Source organism: Solanum stenotomum, chromosome 6 (genome assembly GCF_019186545.1).
Source record: "Solanum stenotomum isolate F172 chromosome 6, ASM1918654v1, whole genome shotgun sequence".
In the NCBI taxonomy this organism is placed as follows: Eukaryota; Viridiplantae; Streptophyta; class Magnoliopsida; order Solanales; family Solanaceae; genus Solanum; species Solanum stenotomum.
Genome location: NC_064287.1, coordinates 41,600,071 through 41,619,426, shown reverse-complemented (window position 1 = coordinate 41,619,426; position 19,356 = coordinate 41,600,071). Strand labels below are relative to the sequence as shown.

General features: G+C 33.6%; 2 protein-coding genes across 2 annotated transcripts; one reads left to right on the top strand and one right to left on the bottom strand.

Moving 5' to 3' along the window:
- Nucleotides 1–3,551: 3,551 nt before the first annotated feature.
- On the top strand, nucleotides 3,552–7,670 carry LOC125866734 (glycosyl hydrolase 5 family protein-like). The gene is made up of 4 exons (XM_049547076.1): nucleotides 3,552–4,053; nucleotides 5,523–5,770; nucleotides 6,443–6,963; nucleotides 7,043–7,670. Exons 1-4 carry the CDS (start codon nucleotides 3,604–3,606, stop codon nucleotides 7,546–7,548), a joined length of 1,725 nt encoding a protein of 574 aa, XP_049403033.1. The 5' UTR covers nucleotides 3,552–3,603; the 3' UTR covers nucleotides 7,549–7,670.
- Nucleotides 7,476–15,957, bottom strand: LOC125866755 (proteasome subunit beta type-7-A). The gene is made up of 9 exons (XM_049547101.1): nucleotides 15,808–15,957; nucleotides 15,559–15,714; nucleotides 8,896–9,037; nucleotides 8,625–8,721; nucleotides 8,458–8,527; nucleotides 8,258–8,362; nucleotides 8,068–8,166; nucleotides 7,848–7,932; nucleotides 7,476–7,748 (listed from the first exon to the last, which is right to left on the bottom strand). The coding sequence occupies exons 2-9, from the start codon at nucleotides 15,694–15,696 to the stop codon at nucleotides 7,672–7,674; spliced, it is 813 nt and encodes a 270-aa protein (XP_049403058.1). The 5' UTR covers nucleotides 15,697–15,714; nucleotides 15,808–15,957; the 3' UTR covers nucleotides 7,476–7,671.
- Between the last annotated feature and the right edge of the window lie 3,399 nt (nucleotides 15,958–19,356).

Genomic DNA, 19,356 nt, shown 5'->3' with positions numbered 1-19,356 from the left:
GATTACTCACAAATTCGCAAACTTGATTGACTGGAACTGTAGGAAAACTTATTTTAGACTGCACACATATTCTAGGTACATCATTACAGGGTCCTTGGTATACAATATCAATATATAGCAGAACATGTATTGATGGAGAAAGTAGTAAAGAAAAGGAAAAGACAATTCATCTCTAACGCCAGTTGCTCAAATAATTGCTCGGTACTACTCTGTCTGACTTATCGCAATTATTTGAGCAACATAAGTCAGACAGAGTAGTACCGAGCAATTATTTGAGCAACATAAGTCAAACAGAGTTGTACCGAGCAATTATTTGAGCAGCATAAGTCAGACAGAGTGGTATCGAGCAATTATTTGAGCAACTGGCGTTAGAGGTGAATTGCTAACAACAGAAATATGCCTTACATGGGGACCAACATGTAAAACTCAATAAATTAGGAACCACAATTAAAAGGGCAATTGCATCAATAAAACAACAATAACATACCTACAAAGCGAGGACTGACAATGATAGTGTGTATATAAACCTTACCCAACCACCATCTTAGAAGCGGCAAAGTTGTTTCCAAATGACCCTTGACTAAAGGAAAAACAAGCCCGAAAAAGAAATAACAGAAGTACAAGGAACATAAGATAATAACAAAAAATAATAGATAGTAACAAAACAAAAATTACAATACAATAATCTAGGTACATGAAACAATAGAGAGCATCAGAAATCAAAGGACAAGAAACTACCAAAGCAATACTATGACTACTAAAATAATATTATGCAGTATAAGACATCAATATAAAAGGTAATGATTCTTTAACATAAACAATATTTGGACTGTAATTCTTCTATTGAAACTAATCAAATAATTTATCACGGTTTTGGCATATGAACGTTTTACATATCACACAGACAAATTGTTTAAGAAGTATGATCAAAGTCACTAAAACACTTCGTTTAACATACAAAATGGATGTTTAAGTTTTTCAGGAAATCTAGGACAAACCATTATGTAGATTAATAAAATTTGATCCAAGGAGTCAAAACAAACTTTAAAATGACCTGATGCACACTTTATTATTCCATATTATTCGAAGTAAAATACATAACTATTGTCCGTCCACATCAAGAGCACAATTTGGATTCTGAACTTGTTGCCAAGCACCTTTATTTGATATTAGACCATTGATGCAGGTAAAAGGAATTTAAACTTTAGGCCTAGGGAAAGCTATACTGCTAGAACTCTTCAAAAATGTCACCAGTTGCATGTCCAGCATGGGTGAAACAACAACAATTTTGAAAAGTCAAGTAACATAGAAAAGGGCTATCAAACCCTCTACAACAATGACTATGCCTCCACCCGAACAAGTTGGGAGGTCGGATATAAGAGTTTTGAATAATCATGTCGTTTCATTTAAGCATATTTCATTCCGAAATGAGTAGTAATCCTCTACACTTGGAAAAAAAAATAAACTTAGCTTCAAGAATACTCTGAGGCAGAGGCAGAGCTACAAGCTTGTCCACAGATTGAACAAAATGAAGTAGCTTTGGCCCAAAACTCAATAAGTTGTCTTTTCTAGAATCCAGAACTCATAACCTCAAAATCTTAACTTCGCCTCTACTCAGCAGAGGATCATTTTAAAGTGCAGAATGTTATATGAAGATTACTATATCTGTAAGTGGATGATATTGAAGAATCAAATCCTTTACAACTTCATTCTTGCTAAAAGAACTTGATTCATGTTTTCACCAATCTAGTAAAAAAGGAATTATTCTATAAAAGAGGAAAAAAGCAAGGCAATACAGAATTCTATCAATTTATCAAACATGTTCCATTATCAATGAAGTCTATGAACTATACTTCGACATGTAAGTAGGACTTATCTTTGAAAAATGAAAGTAAAGAACAACCTGTGAAGAATAGCTAGCGCTCCAATTTCTCTTGATGTTTTGCCAGCGAGCATACAACGTCCAAGGCCTCTAGTGGTATGTACTCTGGTCTCTAGATATGCCAGCTTGATGAATATTCAGGAAATATCAATGAAGCTGAAATTGCAGCATTAACAAGCTCCACTAATTTAGTAAGAAATTGACGATAATGGCATTAAAAAGATTATCTTTTTCCAGTCTGAGAAAAATAGGCAATCCGAAGAGAAAGGGGAGCGGTAAAGAAAATCAAGCCAAAGCTTGATCAACACTTTCAAGCTAGATACATATTTATTTCTATTTTCAAATATGCATGAGCAAATTACCTTGGGTTAATGATATGCAAACCTAAAAATCCAAAGAAGAATGAAAATAGCTACCATTATAGGTCCTTTTTCAAGAGTTGGATACATTAGGAGGAAAAATTGTGGGAGAAGGGGAAGAAAAACTTACTCTAGCCAATGAATACAGCAACACGGAAGAGAAATTTGAGGCGAAACAGAGATTCCAAACGCGAAGAGTCTCAGAGCATCTGGAGACTGTCCCTGTAAACGATGAAGAAAGAAAAAGTGGATACACAGCACATGGAAAGTTAATTTACAGATTACCCTAAAGTTAATATTAAAATTCCATATTTGCCCTTGTTCGTCCTTTAGAAGTCTCACTTCTAAATAAGGGTAATAATATAATATAATATATATATGGAAAAATCTTTTTGGCCAGAAAATTTGGTCAGAATTTGGCCAGAATGATATTTTATTTATGTTATTTTATCTTTTTAAATATTTTTACCTTTTAGCTTTAATATCTTTTAACTAAAAATGGAAAAAAGATCTGTTTGTTTTAAAATTAAAAAAATATTATAGTTTTTTTAATTTTCTGGCCATTTAGCACTTTCCTATATATTCAACAGTTTTTTTTCCTTCTTGATGTGTATATAATACTCTGATGATATCAAGGATGAAAACGATTTAATAGTGAATGTCAAAAAAAAAAACAAGGAGGTAATCAGGTAAATAGTTTGGGTTATGGGTCCAATTAGAATAAATATAAATATATTGCGTTAAGTCTAATTTAGATAAATATTTTGTCTAACAGGTCCCAATTTATATAGTTTTCCCTATAAAAATATATTAATTATAAGAAAATTATCACTAATTTTACGTTTCAAAAAGCCAGAAAAAATTAGAGTTTGGCTTTAAGCACCATATATGGTTAAGCCATTCTTGTATTTGACCAAGTTTTACGAGAAAGTAAGTTTCTCCTTGGTAGCAAAAGTTATGGTTCAAAAACTAAAAAAAAAAATAGTTTTCCCCTAAAACACTTTTTTGGAAAATATTTTTGAAAAGAAAACACTATTAAAAAGCTTGGTTAAAGACTAATTATTGTTCAAAAGTGTTTTTAAATTTATTAGTCAAACTCAAATTGATTTTCACTAAAAATGTAAAATTCTTTTTGCAAAACATTTTTTGAATTATTTTTTTTCAAAATAAGTTGATTTTAGATATTTAGTTAAACAAGCTATTAATCTCTATATTGGACATCCACATACAATGTATTTCATAACACTATCTAATTAATTTGAAAGGGTCAATTTTTGTTTTTCAACTATAAATAATCATCTCCCCATAGGCAAATGGCCCTTGAGTCCTAAAAAAAGTAAAGACTTCTTTGTAAAATTGAATATGTGGAAGTCACCATCATCATCATCTTCTTCCTATCCCCTTAACATCTCCTTCTTCATCATCCATCTATTTCTACTTGTTTTAATCATCAACCAACATGTTGTTGTTGTTATAGTTTCATCACAACCACTTTACACAAATTCAAGATGGATTGTGAACTCAAATGGGCAAAGAGTGAAACTAGCATGTGTAAATTGGGTGTCACATATGGATGTTATGTTAGCAGAAGGATTAAATCATCAGCCAGTTGATGCAATTTCTAAATCCATTATCAACATGGGATTTAATTGTGTTAGACTTACTTGGCCTCTCTATTTGTTTACAAATGATTCTTTGAGTTCTATAACTGTTAGACAATCTTTCAAGAATCTTGGACTTTTTAGCTCTATTATTGGTCTTCAAGCTAATAATCCTTCCATTGTTGATCTCTCTGTCCTTGATGCTTACAAGGTAACAAATTTTTATTCCGAATTTAACTTATAACTTATATACACTGACAGTAATCAATAATTATTGTATAAGTTATGTTACTTGGACTCCAAAAATACTATCGCATCGATGTAGAATAATATAGTTTATAGTGACTTATATGTGAATTTTTTTTTGTTCTGTTGGTCAAACAAGAAATAAGAAATTAAAGATAAAATGATAGGTGGGAAGTTAGTTGGAAGTCACATTTCAATAATGGAGACACCTAGTATAAGTTTGTCAACAATGAATGGTTATCATATAATATATATTCACTCCATGCCTATAATTATTGTCCACATTTCACTTTTCCCCAAATGGCATCCATATGATATAGTATATTTATTTATATAATAATTTTGTGATGCCCCACCATTATATAACATAGAAATAGAGAGCCAGTCATGTGATCTTTTATAAACAAGAAAATGCTAGATTATAATGGAGATCTTTTTCTATAGAGTTATGTTGTACTTGTGAAATAGTAAATATAATTTTATGCAAATAATTGCTTTATTAAAGTATTTTCTTGAAGTTATTTGTGCAGCTTTGCAATTCCTTTTTATTTTTTTAAGAACTGCACATGTCTACTTTTGGAAAAGAATCAACTAGGTCATTGTTTGGAATTCTTAAAAAATAGTATTATAATATCCTTGACGATTCAATTTATTCTTTTTTCTATCAATATATATAAGAAGCTAAGTACCACTTAATTAATTTTTATAGCTAATGACGATGTACTGATGGTGACCACCTTCCCCCCACACACACACTCCAACAAATATGTCAACTTTTCATGTGCGCCACTGGCACTTATCCTTTTTTGGTTTCTTTAAAAAAAAGAAAAAAAAAAGGTTCATCTCATCAATTCTCAAAAAGTAATTAGACATAGGATTAACATGGGTTGTGGTATTGAGACTGTTTCGTTCTCTCTTGAATTTGAGTCTTGGGCAAAAAATTATTTTGGGAGCGTTATCTTTGAATGAGCCTTGCAGTGTACGAACTTGATGAAATTGAGCTCCAATGGACTCCAAACATGGATGAAAAAACAAAAAATATTAGATAGGAGATTTACGCATTTAAGTTCAATATTGATCTATTCATTTGATATTTTTCTCTAATTGAATAAAAAAATATTTACTACATATTTAGAAATTCTATACCATATACTACAAAATAACAACTTTTCATAGCTTAAAAAAGAAAATTGTTTATTATCAAGTAGTAGCAGTAACATTCTTGTTGAAATAATTTTTGTTTCCTCTCTTAATCAAAAATAAAATACCCTGAAAATCTATTCCAGTAATATTGCATTGTTCATCTAACTAGGAATCCGGATTGTACTGATCTTTACTTGGGAGCGCAAACTCTAAATTTGTCTATGAAGAGTGAATCTTATTGTATTAGTGTTTATAATTGATTTCTTTGTACGTGTAATGCTTGTATGACAGGCAGTGGTGGCTAGCCTTGCAAAGAACAATGTGATGATCATATTAGACAATCACATAAGCAAGCCTGGGTGGTGCTGTAGCAGATTTGATGGCAATGGCTTCTTTGGAGATGAGTACTTTGACCCTCACCTTTGGATCCAAGGCCTTACAAAAGTAGCCACCACTTTCAAGGCCACTACCAATGTTGTAGGCATGAGCTTAAGAAATGAACTTCGTGGACCTTTACAAAATGTTGATGATTGGTATAGGTACTACTCATATCCTCACAAATGCTCATTCTTGAAATTTAGATCTGTTTATATGCATATTTGATCAGCTACATGCTACCACCTCCCACTGACTTAGTACTCGATCGTTTGTTTTTTAAATAAAAAATTTCTTCTACGATTTGAATTCTGATCTTCCATGATTTCTAACACAAGTTGTGATTCTAGCCTGTAAAACACATTTTACATACCTATGTCAAAAAGTCTTTTGAGTAATTGATAGCTCCTCCAGCATGAGGGTTGTGTGTGTGAATGTAGTGATACTCACTAAGTTCCAATGTATTGTCACAAAGAAAAAATGAATGTAGTGATACTAGCATTGGGTGTCAAATGAGCAGGTTAGACTGAAATTGAACAAACTAAAAACAGGTTGTGTTAGTAAGTGGGTTGGGCTGAAAATGGGTTGGGTCATAGACACACCCAATTTGACCCAAATTTTTAAAAATGGTCCAACTTCCCCTACCCTACCCTACCCTACCCCACCCATCAGATCCACCCTTCCCCTATCATCCATCGAGACTTGAGCCTTCGAGTCCAACTCACAACCCCAACCTAAGATCCAAGACCTGACCTCGACCCCACCTTGATTAGAAACCTAGTGCTCGTGGTTTTTTTGCATGGTACTAATTAAAAGGTGGTTTCTGTTGACCTTAGGTACATGCAGAAAGGAGCTGAAGCAGTGCATGCAGCTAACTCTGATGTTCTCATCATTCTATCTGGATTAAGTTTCGACAAGGATCTTTCTTTCTTGCACCAAAGACCGGTGAACTTGACATTCAGCGGCAAGCTAGTTTTTGAGATTCATCGATATGGTTTCACAGATGGAGACACTTGGTCAGCAGACAACGCAAACCAAGCGTGCGGAGAAGTGTTGAATGACATGGTGAGCAGAGGAGCTTTTGTTTTAGAACAAGGCTACCCATTGTTCGTGAGTGAGTTTGGAGCGGATCAGAGAGGCACCAATGTGAATGACAACAGGTATTTCAATTGCTTTCTTGGACTGGCAGCTGAACTTGACTTCGATTGGGCATTGTGGACACTCGTTGGGAGCTATTATTTGAGAGATGGTATTGTGGGACTCAATGAGTACTATGGTATTTTAGATTGGAACTGGTTCGATATCAGGAATTCAAGCTTTCTGCAAAGGATCTCAGTCATCCGCACGCCATTCCAAGGTATACACTGAACTGATAACATAATTATCAGAATTTTTGTGAGAAAAAGAACATAGTGTTTACCTTGGTACAAATGCAGGACCAGGATATGCCGAGACTCGTCCACATAAAGTAATTTTCCATCCTATGACAGGGCTTTGTGTTCAAAGAACTTCATTGCTGCAGCCATTGGAGCTAGGTCCATGCTCCGAGGCTGAAGCATGGAGTTATGCTCCAACAAAAGCACTGATTGTATTAGGAACTTACTTTTGCCTGCAAGCAGATAATAAGCTCGGGCAGCCAGCAAAACTTAGTATGATATGCAGTGATGATGGCTCAAAATGGGATATCATCTCAGACTCTAAGATGCACCTGTCTTCTAAGCTACAAGATGCTACTAGTGTTTGCTTGGATGTTGATCCCAACAATGTCATTGTCACACAAACATGCAAGTGTCTGAGCACAAATGATACTACATGTGATCCTGGAAGCCAGTGGTTCAAAATAATTGACAGCACAAGGGCGACAAAAACTACAAAATCCTTTCTTCAAATCAAACCAATCATTCATTTTCTAGCAAGGAATTTCTTTGGAAGCTACATCTGATAACATAGAATAGTTCATTTAGTCTTGCAATTGAAACTTCTCCAACACTAAAATACTCTTGAAATTGTTTGACAATATGATGTTTAAAGGAAATCCACACGGATTTTATCATTGCAGTACAAGTTATTCTTCCATGGCCTCTCCACCTTCAATCACTTGCACAATTTCTCTCAGTGGTGTAATCTTTGTAAGGAGAACCTCTGCAAGCACAAACAGTTCCAGCAGACGGTATTAGCAAAATTCCATTCAGAATCCTAAAAAAGAAACCATTGAAGGTTGACAAGTCTGAGAACACTAACCAGTCTTTTTCGAGAATGAGTAACCCTTTTGTGGATAGGTGCGGGGATTAGGCGATAAATGGTTTCGTAAATACTCCGTGTTTCCCTAATGATAAAGATAAGAGTTTAGACGCCACATGCTATCATAAACAGAAAAATGGTGTAGTGCATTCCATGCTGAAAATTCTGTCATTATCGAGAGCATTATTTTTTCAATTAGGTTCACTTAAGGAGAGCTGACCTTAGTTATCACACAGATATCGACATTGCTACCACTACCAAGGTCATTAAACACTCCAGACAATATGGCCTCTGCTACTAGCTTTATACCTTCATCCTTCTGCAACAGAGTTCCCATCAACATTCAGGATTCACAAAACATTTACCAGCCAAATACAGCAAACTACTATAGCCAAAAGAAACAAACTTACGCTCATCCCCTCCCGGTATTTCGACTCAAACATAGCCATTGCTGCGAGGGAACCAGAGCCCATTGTAGCATATGGTAGAGTATCAGTTGATCCATGTGGATAAATCTGAGAGACAATCCATTGACCAAATAGTCAGAACTTTGATGACATTGTAAAAACATACACATACACATACTCAAATACAAATGTGAACTACTTACAGTATGCAGATGTGGCCCTGTGACATCAACACCACCAAGGACCAAAGCAGCAGAGACATGGCCTTGGTAGCTGGTTGAGAGAACATAGTTAGGCTTGTTGGATTGACATTTAATGAACTTGAAAATACTACTATGCCTCTAAATAATATTAACAAACAGAAACTTACCTGAAAAGGTGGGACTTCAAAAGAGTAAGAGATGTCACAACCCTGGATTCACGACCAGTGTGATACCTGTGAAGCTTCAACTGGGAACTGACCATGTCTAAAGAATAATAGTTGCAAATTAAGAGATGACATAGATAGATAGATAATTATATATATAAATATATATATGTACACACACGCGCGCGATTTAAAACTTAAAGGGAGAAGTAATATTGCAAATAATTTCCAAAAAAGGCAAAAATTGCTAGAATATGGATAAAAAACTCATTACCAGTCACAGCCTCTGTATCAGCAGCTGTCCCAGCTCCACAGCAATATATATTAGGCGCCATGTAATGAATTTTCTCACAGTTTTTATCCGCGACAATTGGTCCTTCAGTTGCCCGCGTGTCTGCTCCAAGGATAACACCGTCCTAAACAAGAATCATGCTTAAGAAGTTGATTATAAAAGCATCATCTCCAGATTCTGTGTGACTTGTGCAGAATTGAATAGATAAAGCACCCAGGAAAGGTCACATTTCTAACAACCATGTTATAATAAGTCAATTAAGCATTATTTCTAGAATCAGTAAATTCATAATGCAAGGAAAGGGCTCATGGAAAATCAATCAGAGCACTCGTAATAGAGTCACATTGTCCATAAAAACGATGCATAATTAGAGATTCGGTAAAAGAAGGGAAAAGAGAGAAAAATGTGAAGGAGCATCGATCTTTGAAAAGTACTATCCATCAAAAACCTCTTCATTCAGTTTTTTATCAGCATTCCATTTTTCATTTCATTCCCTGGAAGACAAGATTAAATGTATTTAAAGATAGTGAAACTAAATGGAGAAGTTTCTGCTTATGACCTCAATAGCTTTTCCTTGAGATCCTGCATTTTAAAGCAGAAAGTACACATAATCCCTACTTAATTTCCTCTCTTGCTAGGATTATGGTGTTTAGCTAATGTCCTATGTAGAGGAAGTCTACTGTAATTGAAACAAGCACTTACAGAACCAAGCTTCAGAACTCTACACTAACATCTTTTTTTTTATAACAACACTACACTAACATCTTACAGTAAGAAGAACACAGATATGTAGATAACTCATGCATATAGTTACAAAGAAATATATTTTTCTTTATAAGGAACTTACAAGGAAATACATTCTAATCTGTTTTTTTCTTTCCCTTTTTTTTTTTTTTTTTGATGACAAGGGAAACCCGCAGCCGCTACCCTTTGGGTGCGCACAGGGTAAAACCCCCGCTCCTATGCAATAGCTCGCAAACCACATAGGAGAGGTAACCCGCACTAGGCAAGCCCGGTGCGACGAGCTCGACCGGGAAGGCAAACCCCTTGCTTTCGCTGGCAAGGGGTTTCGAACTTGAGACCTCCAACATGGAAGCCCCAAGCCCAAACCACTGGGCCACCCCGAAGGGTTTTCTTTCCCTTTTTCACAGTAGCGTTTATGTAAAACTTCTGGCCATATGAGCTAAATTATTTATCAATACAAAAGAATGCAGATCATGCAAGCAGCCAAGTCACCTTATTGGACACTCTAGTCAGCTGCTAATTATGTTGAATGATTACAGTTTCATTATTTTCAATAAATTGTATCATTTCTGTGATGTCAGATGATTCTGTTGCTATATTATAACTAAAGCACAACCAGTGTTATCAAAGGCTCGCTTAAACCCTGAAGCTCAGCTCAAAACGTGTTGAACCCTACGTCTCGCTTATTGTGCACTTCAATGTCGTCATCAAGGTACTAAGCCATACTTTTCCTTGTCAAGTAACCACTTCTGAAGAGGCAACATTAAACAATTGATATGTCACTTATTGGAAAAAAAATCAATTTTTTTGTTCATATATTTGTCATTCATGCTTATATTTTTAGTTTTGGACTAAATATATATCTGTATTTTTTTTCCATTGCACCTTTTTTCATTAAAGCCCACACTTTATTTGCGCTTAAAGCCCCAATAGACCATTTTTTTTCCTCTATTGTTTTTGATAACACTGAGCACAACACTATTTTGAGAAGGATTCCCAATGAATATGGTCAAACAAAAACAATGTAAGCTTAAACCACGATAATGCTGAAACATTTCTCATACTTCTTCTGTGCTCAATTCTAAACATCTCTGAATTGCCAAAGGAAAACAAAATTCACACTTTTTGCACTGGAAATATAATAATATCCTTCAACTCAATTAGGCCATGAGAAGTGTTATGAAAGGCATAGCCGCATAGGTGCACAATGCAAAGGCATTGCTAAAATGCTTTATGTGTGGCAGCAGTGAAATTATGCTGAGTAGTTCACTTTCTTGAGTGAGGTCTTCACCTGTAAAGTTTTAGTCTGATGCTTTTACACCCTTACTTCAAGGAATTCATAAAAAAAGTTCTTCAACAAAGGAGTACCTGAATTTGAGTGAGGCCTTCAAATTTTACTTATTTTTGTCCTAAGCCAATTGCAAAGATGTTTTGGTCTAGGACCATTCAGATTATCTCCATATTATGTATTTAAAGAATAGCAATAAGCACGAAAAAAGTCCTAAGCTATGAACACCAACAGCCTCCTCTCCTCCCTCATGCCAGCTTCTCTCTCCCTTTTGACCACAAAATCTTCATCAATGTAGCTTCTATGGCTTCTATTTTCTTTTTCCTATTTTTTTTGTAACATTGATCATATTGATTTTTTTTTGAGACAAGGGTAACAACATTGATCGTATTGATTTTTTAAAGTATATTAAGAGAAAAAAAAGTCCTAGAAGGCATTCACTTCAAGCCTTGAGGCCTACATCTCACTTTTTTTCCATTAATTTTTTTAAAAAAATACATGGCTTAAGCTGTAGGAGGCGCGACATATTGCTAATTCAGATAAACATAACATACCATATTTAGAAAGAGGCAAGTTGACCTGTTTGAGTGAATGGAAAGGGGAGGATGGAGAGCTAAAAACACATTAAAGGTTTCATTACAACTTCCATTTTCCATCTTTACAGTCAAGGACACAACAGTGTGGGATGTAGCAAAATGGAACGACAATGTCCAACACTTGCAATTCAAAAGAGACTTGCAAATTTAGAAGAGGGAAGAGCTGGAGGAGTTGATGACCTTGCTGGAAAGAACTTTCAACAGGCATAGTACGGGAGGAAAGAGACGAGCCATAGGACTCCTACATGGAACTGGTGGGGACTCATCAAAAGGGGAAACCACCCCTGCTGACGGGTCTCTATTAAATCATCTATAACAGCCATTGAAAGGACAGGACAGGGACTTTCAAGCTTTAATGTATGGCCAATTAAAACACCCAAGAGAGTGAACTTCTTTCCTTTTTTGTCTAACCAGCAGATCTATTTGGTTTTAGAAAATTTAGGACATGGAAAATGTTTCATTTTAATTGATATTTCTTATGTAAGACACAGGAAAGGATGCAAAATACCTCTTGATCTATGGTAAAGTCTGTACTGTGACATTTAATGCTGAACCTGTTTATACAATAATTCAGGTTGAAACTCTATTTCAAACGACTTCCAACAAGTCTCTTGCAAGTAGACGACTCATCAATGCTCAATAGCCATCCATCATCACCAGGAAGATCCGATTCTGACATCATAGAGTCAGCTGTTGATGCATAGGGCCATTCTACATTCATGTCCCATGGAACTAATTTTTCAGAACAAATTCCTCCCACCACACAACCATAGTATGGCTGCTTTCTAGGCCTTTACTCTAGCTATTTAGGGGTATTGGGAAGTTTTTCTATTTGGAATAGAGCATATAGAGATATCAAAAGTTATTTTCCATGGACAAAAGTAACTAGATCTCAAAAGCAGATCTTTTGTGGAGCATCAAATCTCAGAATCACCCCAAAAGATAAATAATGTAAAAATAAAAGATCAAAAATTAATAAACAAAAGCCAGGATGGGATTGGCATCAGAAACTCAAAGATACAAAACAATTGTCTCTTGATGAAGTGGCTATGGAGGTTCCATGAAGAGGAATCAACTTTATGGAGGGAGGTTATCCAGCATAAATATGGCCGAAGCAGTCCTTGGTACTCTAACGAGGTTAAGACCACATATGAAGTGGGAGTTGGAGATCAATCAGAGCTCTATGGACAAGCTCCACTATAGGACTCTTTTCCTGATCTATTGGTGCTATGCAACAGGACTGATGCTACTATCAATGAGTGTTAGTATCCTCAAGGCTGGAATCTCTCATTCAAGAGGCATTTGACTGATTGGGAAGTGGAGAGGGTGGCTAGTCTTCTAAAAGATATTGAGACTTTCCCTGACACATACTTTTTTTTAAAAACTGGTAATGTTGCATTCCTCAGCATTAAGGATATGCTGGAGACCTTCAAAAGAGGAACCAAAAAAAAAAGAGAATTAAGGGAGAAACTTCTTACAGAAAGCCTAATAGATCTACAAGCTCTAATTCCTCTATATTTGTTTGTTTACACCAAAAAAATAAAGATACAATGCAGTTCCATTTAACTCTATGAATGGAATTGGACTTATCTTCAAAACATCTGCTATTTCTCTCTCTCCACACCGTCCACCAGATGCAATGTGGAATGATTTTCCACCATCTCTTCTGGCTCTTGCTTCCACCTCTTCTAATCCAGCAGCTGAGCAGATCTGCAGTGTGCTCAGGCATGGTCCATTTTGTGTCTGTGAGAGAAAGAAATAAATTCCACAACTGAGCAGTGAATTTACAATGCAAGAAAAGATGACTATTTGTCTCAGTTATTTCCCCACAAAGTTGACATTTGGATACTACAATTCTCCTCTTTTTCTTCAAAACCTCTTGTGTCCAACAAGCTATCCTGACAACCAACCATGTGAAACATTTTACTTTTGTTGGTTAATGTTTCACATGGTTGGTTGTCAGAAAAGCTTGTTTGACACAAGAGGTTTTGAAGAAAAAGAGGAGAATTGTAGTATCCAGATGTCAACTTTGTGGGGAAATAAATGAGACAAATAGTAATCTTTTCTTGCATTGTAAATTCACTGCTCAGTTGTGGAATTTATTTCTTACTCTCACAGACACAGAATGGACAGGAGAAAAAGTGGCCATGTTATTGGGCAAGTTGGATGAAGCAATGTATTATGTGTTGGGAGATCCAACTACAAAGCCTAAGGGTTATGATCCCATGACTGAAACCATATTGTTGGGAGAGAGGGACACAGATACTGAATCAGCCTCTTTGAAATGGTGGCACACCTTGGATGGGATTTTTCCGGTTAGGAAGATCTACAAGAAGGAAAACAGTGTCGAGCAAGGAGAGGCTACAAGGGTCTGGAAGAATATCTGAAAAAGTTTGGCACCAACAAATCTGAAATGCTTCACACGGCTGGTGGCTAAGAGGGTTTGCCTCACACAAGAAGTTCTACGGAAGAATGAAACTGGTGAAACAAACAACCACTTATTCCTTCATTGCAAATTTACAGCTCAACTTTCGAACCTGTTCTTTAGTCTCACAGAGACCAAGTGGACAGTGCACATACTGTAGATCTGATGAGCTGTTGGATTAGAAGAGGGGGTAGCAAGAGTCAGAAAAAGTGGAGGATAATACCTTCTAGCATATGGTGGGCAACATGAAAGGAGAGAAATGGTAGATGCTTTGTTTATAAATTAAGTCCTCATGATGTGAGATGGAATTTCATAGTTTCCCTATTGTGTTGGAGTAAAGAGAACTGTATAGAGCAAGTAAATGATCTTGTAGAATTCTTAAGCGACTGTGAATCTGGATTTATACTTAACTCTCTTTTGTAACACTTTTTGAAGGCGGCCAGCATATCCTTGATACTGAGGAATATATCAGTACTAGTTTTAAAAGAAAATACTTAATTAACAAAATCAAGTAGTTGTATTCCCAACAATTGACATGGAATTAGCATAAAGTACAGTAATGACCATAAGTCATCAATGATTATTATGTAGTGAAGCTTGGGGGAAATATAGATAATGAATGGTCAGTTGATGGTCGTACATATCCCCTATTTTTGTGATAGCCAGGCTGCTATGCATACTACTAGGAACCCAGCTTTTCACAAGCACACAAAGCACATTGAGATTGATTGCCACTATGTCAAGGATTGTTTGCATTCTGTGTTGGTTTCCCTTCATTTTATCAATAGCCCGGATCAATTGGCTGATATTTTTATCAAGGCCCTGACCAGTTCACTTCATCATTTTGCTCTTGGGCAAGCTTAGTGTGTTAGCCCCTCCAGCTTGAGGGAGGTGTTAACGGTTGTGCAACAGCCCATAACATAGGTCCATACTATTAGTTGTCGTTTGTCTTACTCACATCGCAACTTTTACATTTGTAACTAATTTTCTTACTTGTATTCTTTCCATTTGTGTAAAGTTATGACTTGTGGATAATTGGATCAAAAGGATCCAGAATTAGATCAGATGCAATTTTCATTGTAATAACATCTCTCCTCTCTATTTACTCTTTGATCTAGGGTTTTCCCATTACAATTTTGCTTCCACATTTCGTCCTCTATAATCAAGCAGAAAAATAATAAAAGAACCCTTCTAGATTATCTACAGACGCCTACATGAAAATAGTGTGAGCTTTAAGAATCCTTGTGTCCTATAGTATCTTTAAAGGAAATGATGTGGTGTTGGAATGGAATGAACCAAAAAAGTAGAATGGATAGTAGATTCATTAGCTGACCCCAACTAATTTTGAGATGAGGCTTAGCTGACTGCTTGATCTGGATGAAAATCAGAAATATGGCTTACCCAGAGACCCCTGGAGCTATAACCCAATACTAAAAAAATTGATTGCAGTTTTTCATTCTTTGCAGAAATTCCAAAGTAAGAACCTTTAACGTATCCAACCCATGAACAATCCCAGAGAACACAAACGAAACTAAACCCAAATCGAATTTTAACAAAATGAATTTGCAGCAAGCACAAAAGGGGAAATGTACCTTAAAAATTAAGCCGACGATGGTAGTACCAGTCTTGAGAAAAGAAGGAGAACGAAGTCCTTTACTGACCAACATCTCATTCCTTCTACACAAATCAAAACTAAACCCACCTTTTTGGGGAACATCCATTGTTGCCATTTTACCTCCAAATTAAACCTACCCAGATAGCAAAAATTAAAAACAAAGTGTAGATTAGTGAACTGTGAATAGTTAAGAGCCTTTAAACTAAGCTTGTTAGCAGAGACTTACTTGTTGCAGATGAATGATGAACTGAAAAAGCAAAGTTGGGAAACGGGAGAGAAAATAGCCGAGACTTGAAGAAGAAGAAAAGAGATGGATTTGTGTGGTTTTGGTATGAATCGTTTGGGCTGCTTCTGTTTAGGCCCAAAAGTATTCCCTTTCAAGCTTTTGCACCGAGGGTAGTCTTTAATTTGTGTAAATTTCATATATGACATCTATTATAGTACTATTTTCAGGCTATAGCAGTAGATATAGACTTTCAAGCTATAACATTAAAAATTTCAAGTTATAACAAATTCACAAATAAAAGAAATGTTTTTATTAATTCGAAATTTTTTTTAGAAAAAACAAAAACGAAAATTTACAAAAAAAAAAAATGGAATTATAGATAATTAATGATTAACATGAAATAAGAGATTCAAACAAATTAACAATATTTTTTATCCTTAATTCACTCAAAATCAGTTAAGATAAATTAAAGAATCAGATCATATCATTCTTTTGTAGATAATTAATAAATAGCACGAATTAAGGGATTTAAACTAATTAAGATTATTTAGTATCCTTAATTCACTCAAATCAGTTAACATCAAATAAAAATTCAGATTTTATCTTCTTCTTTTTTCAACATTTCTCTCTCTTCAATTTGCAACAAAAAAAATTCAACGTTTCTCTCTTCAATTTTTAACAAAAAAAAAATCCCACATTCAAGTAATTGAAGTTTTTTTCATCTTTGAAAATTCTTGATTTTGTTGTGATGGACAACTACGTATCAGTTTTAATCAAACATGGTGAAAGATTGGATCCTTCGGGTTAGTATTTATTATTGTTTAACGTTTGTTTTAGAATGATAGCGAAATGAAACAAAAATGATCAAACTGTCGATTAATTGAAGGTGGAGTCATGTTTTGTTAACTGTTGATATCATATTATGTTTACTGTTGTGAAATGTAAAAAATTTAGTGTTTTTTTTGTTTATTTGTTTATTTTGTATACGGTTATTGTTTTGTGAAATTATAAATGTAATGTGATTTTATGAATAAATTTGATAGAATAAATTAAATGAAATTTGTATGAAAGTGTGCTAATTATTCTGTAAAAATAATTTAATTATAATGTTGACGAATTTATGAAAATTTATTTTATTTGATAATGAATTTGATAGTATAAGTCGAATGAATTATGTATGAAAAGTGTGTTAAGAAATATGTAAAAAAAAATTGGAATTCTTGACGAAGTGTATTACAAGTGTTTTAAATTGGTATTAAATGTGAAATTGTTGAGTTTATATTAGTTTTGTTATTTCTGTATAAAGTTGGGTGACAGTAATTAATTATTTGGGACGAGAAATGTATATAGTTTGAATGAATAATCGTTTTGTATGAAATGTGTATTAAATGAGTATGAAAATGTATAAATTTGGTATGAATGATGATTGTTGTATGAAATGTGTATTAAGTGAATATTAAATGTGAAATATTATGTTTTGTATGAAATTTGTTTTGTAATGTACTGTCTGAATGATATTTGTATGAAAAAATAATGACGAGTGTGTATAATTTTGTTGTTATTATAATGATTTTTATGGATGAAATTTGTATTGTCTTTGAAATGAAAAGTTAATAGTATTTAACATATTTCTAATTGATTTGTATAATGTTAGACTAATTGTTTTTTTTTTAATGAAACAGAGAATTATGTTGATTTTCAAATGAAATGAATATATGAAAGAGAGTTGCTAATGTGAAATTCAAAAGGTCCAAAGTTACTTGCAGTAGATGTTGTCAAGTTGGCCACAACTTGAAGCATGTTCAAATTATCCTGTGCAAAACTAATGATTGTTGATTTGTTTAGACTATATATAATTTTTATTTTATTTTGTTGTTTAGATTAATGTTTTGTTTTGATATGAAACATAATTATTTGAAGTGTATTATAAACTTAGTGTTTAATATACCGTTCATTCTTTATACATTGTTTATTCATTAATCATACAGATTGTATACTGTTAAAAATAAAATTTATTCCAGCTTAATGCATAAGATAGTGTAAATATTAGTGATAATTATAGAAAGTAATTATGGTATCCTGAGTATTTAATTTAATGTAAGTTTACATGAATATTAATTTGGTTTTCAACTGGTGTCCTACTATAAATAAATTTAAAACAAATTGTAGTTAGTGTTTCATTCCCACACTAACTTCAGTTAGTGTCATACACATATTAATCAAAATTTCATACACGTATTATCCAAACAACATGCATAAAATTTAAAAATCCATATAATCACACAATTTATACCATTTGTATATCAATATTATAACACAATTCATACAATATCCAACAATAAAATATTAAACTCATAGGCATACACGTATTAATCAGATTTCATACATGTTTCATCCAAAAACATGTTTAGAATATAAAGTAAGCATAATGTGATTTTTTTTAGAAAAAATCAGCAGTTTGACAAATCATACAATTTTCATACCAATTTAATAATTTATACCATAAACACAATTAATAGACAATCACCCTAATGTTAAAACGCATTCATACCATTTGTATACCATTATTATATCACAATTCATAAAATTTTCAAAATCAAAACATTTAAGCATAGTCATACACATATCAATCAGGTTTCATACAGATTTCATCCAATAAATGTACAGTTTGGAAACACAATAATATTTTCAAAATAGTATCTTGAAATTATAATAGGCCATCGGTAATTCATATGTAAACGATATCTGCCTGAAAGAAAACATATGATATTATATATCATCAAATACTTAAATACAAAAAAATTGTCCAAAAGTAAAAAAAAAATAACTTTTTTGTTGTTCTTCTTGTTGATGATTTTGAAGATGCTCCAACTTCTACATTTTTTTTTCTTTTTTTCTTTTTGATTTCAGTAACAAAATCAAAATCGGAATCAGAATGGGTTTCAACAATTTTCCCTTTCATCTTCTTCCCCTTTTGCATATTTATAAAATAATACATAATGACGATTGAAACAAATGGTTAGGCAATATAATAACAAGTTGTTAGGCAACATAATAATTACTACTATTATGATTCAATTAAAGTGTAACCAGTTGACTATCGACATTCCCAAGGACAATTTAATATAAATTCTATACATAAGCTACAACGCAGTCCTACAGAATAAAATAGGGAAAAAAAAATATATAAAAAGAGGTTAGGTTTAAGCACGATTTATTAAAAACTCTCACATTAAATAAGGAAGTGTAATCAATGTAAAATCCCTATAATTGTGTAAGAGATAATTATGGGGTATTCTTTATTTAAATAATTTAATAATAATATAAAATTACAAAAAATTACTTATTTAATAAAGTAAAATTTAATTAATTTATAAATAATTAATGATATGTTATAACTCGTAATTAAACTGTTATAAGTAAGAATTTTTTAAAAGTAAGATTTAAAACCTGTAATATTGACTCTTAAATGTGTATATGGGGTGATTTTTCCCTTTAATTTTTAGGAAAAACTACACTAATAGTAGCAAAAAACACAAAAGAAAAATT

Excerpts from the sequence above, each read along its gene's own strand:
- LOC125866734 (XM_049547076.1), top strand. The coding sequence starts at position 3,604 with ATGTGGAAGTCACCATCATCATCATCTTCTTCCTATCCCCTTAACATC. Across the intron at positions 5,771-6,442 it reads AATGTTGATGATTGGTATAG|GTACATGCAGAAAGGAGCTG; the intron begins GTACTACTCATA and ends TGTTGACCTTAG. Across the intron at positions 6,964-7,042 it reads CATCCGCACGCCATTCCAAG|GACCAGGATATGCCGAGACT; the intron begins GTATACACTGAA and ends GTACAAATGCAG.
- LOC125866755 (XM_049547101.1), bottom strand. The coding sequence starts at position 15,696 with ATGGCAACAATGGATGTTCCCCAAAAAGGTGGGTTTAGTTTTGATTTG. Across the intron at positions 8,722-8,895 it reads TGATACAGAGGCTGTGACTG|ACATGGTCAGTTCCCAGTTG; the intron begins GTAATGAGTTTT and ends ATTATTCTTTAG. Across the intron at positions 7,749-7,847 it reads CTCATTCTCGAAAAAGACTG|AGGTTCTCCTTACAAAGATT; the intron begins GTTAGTGTTCTC and ends TTGTGCTTGCAG.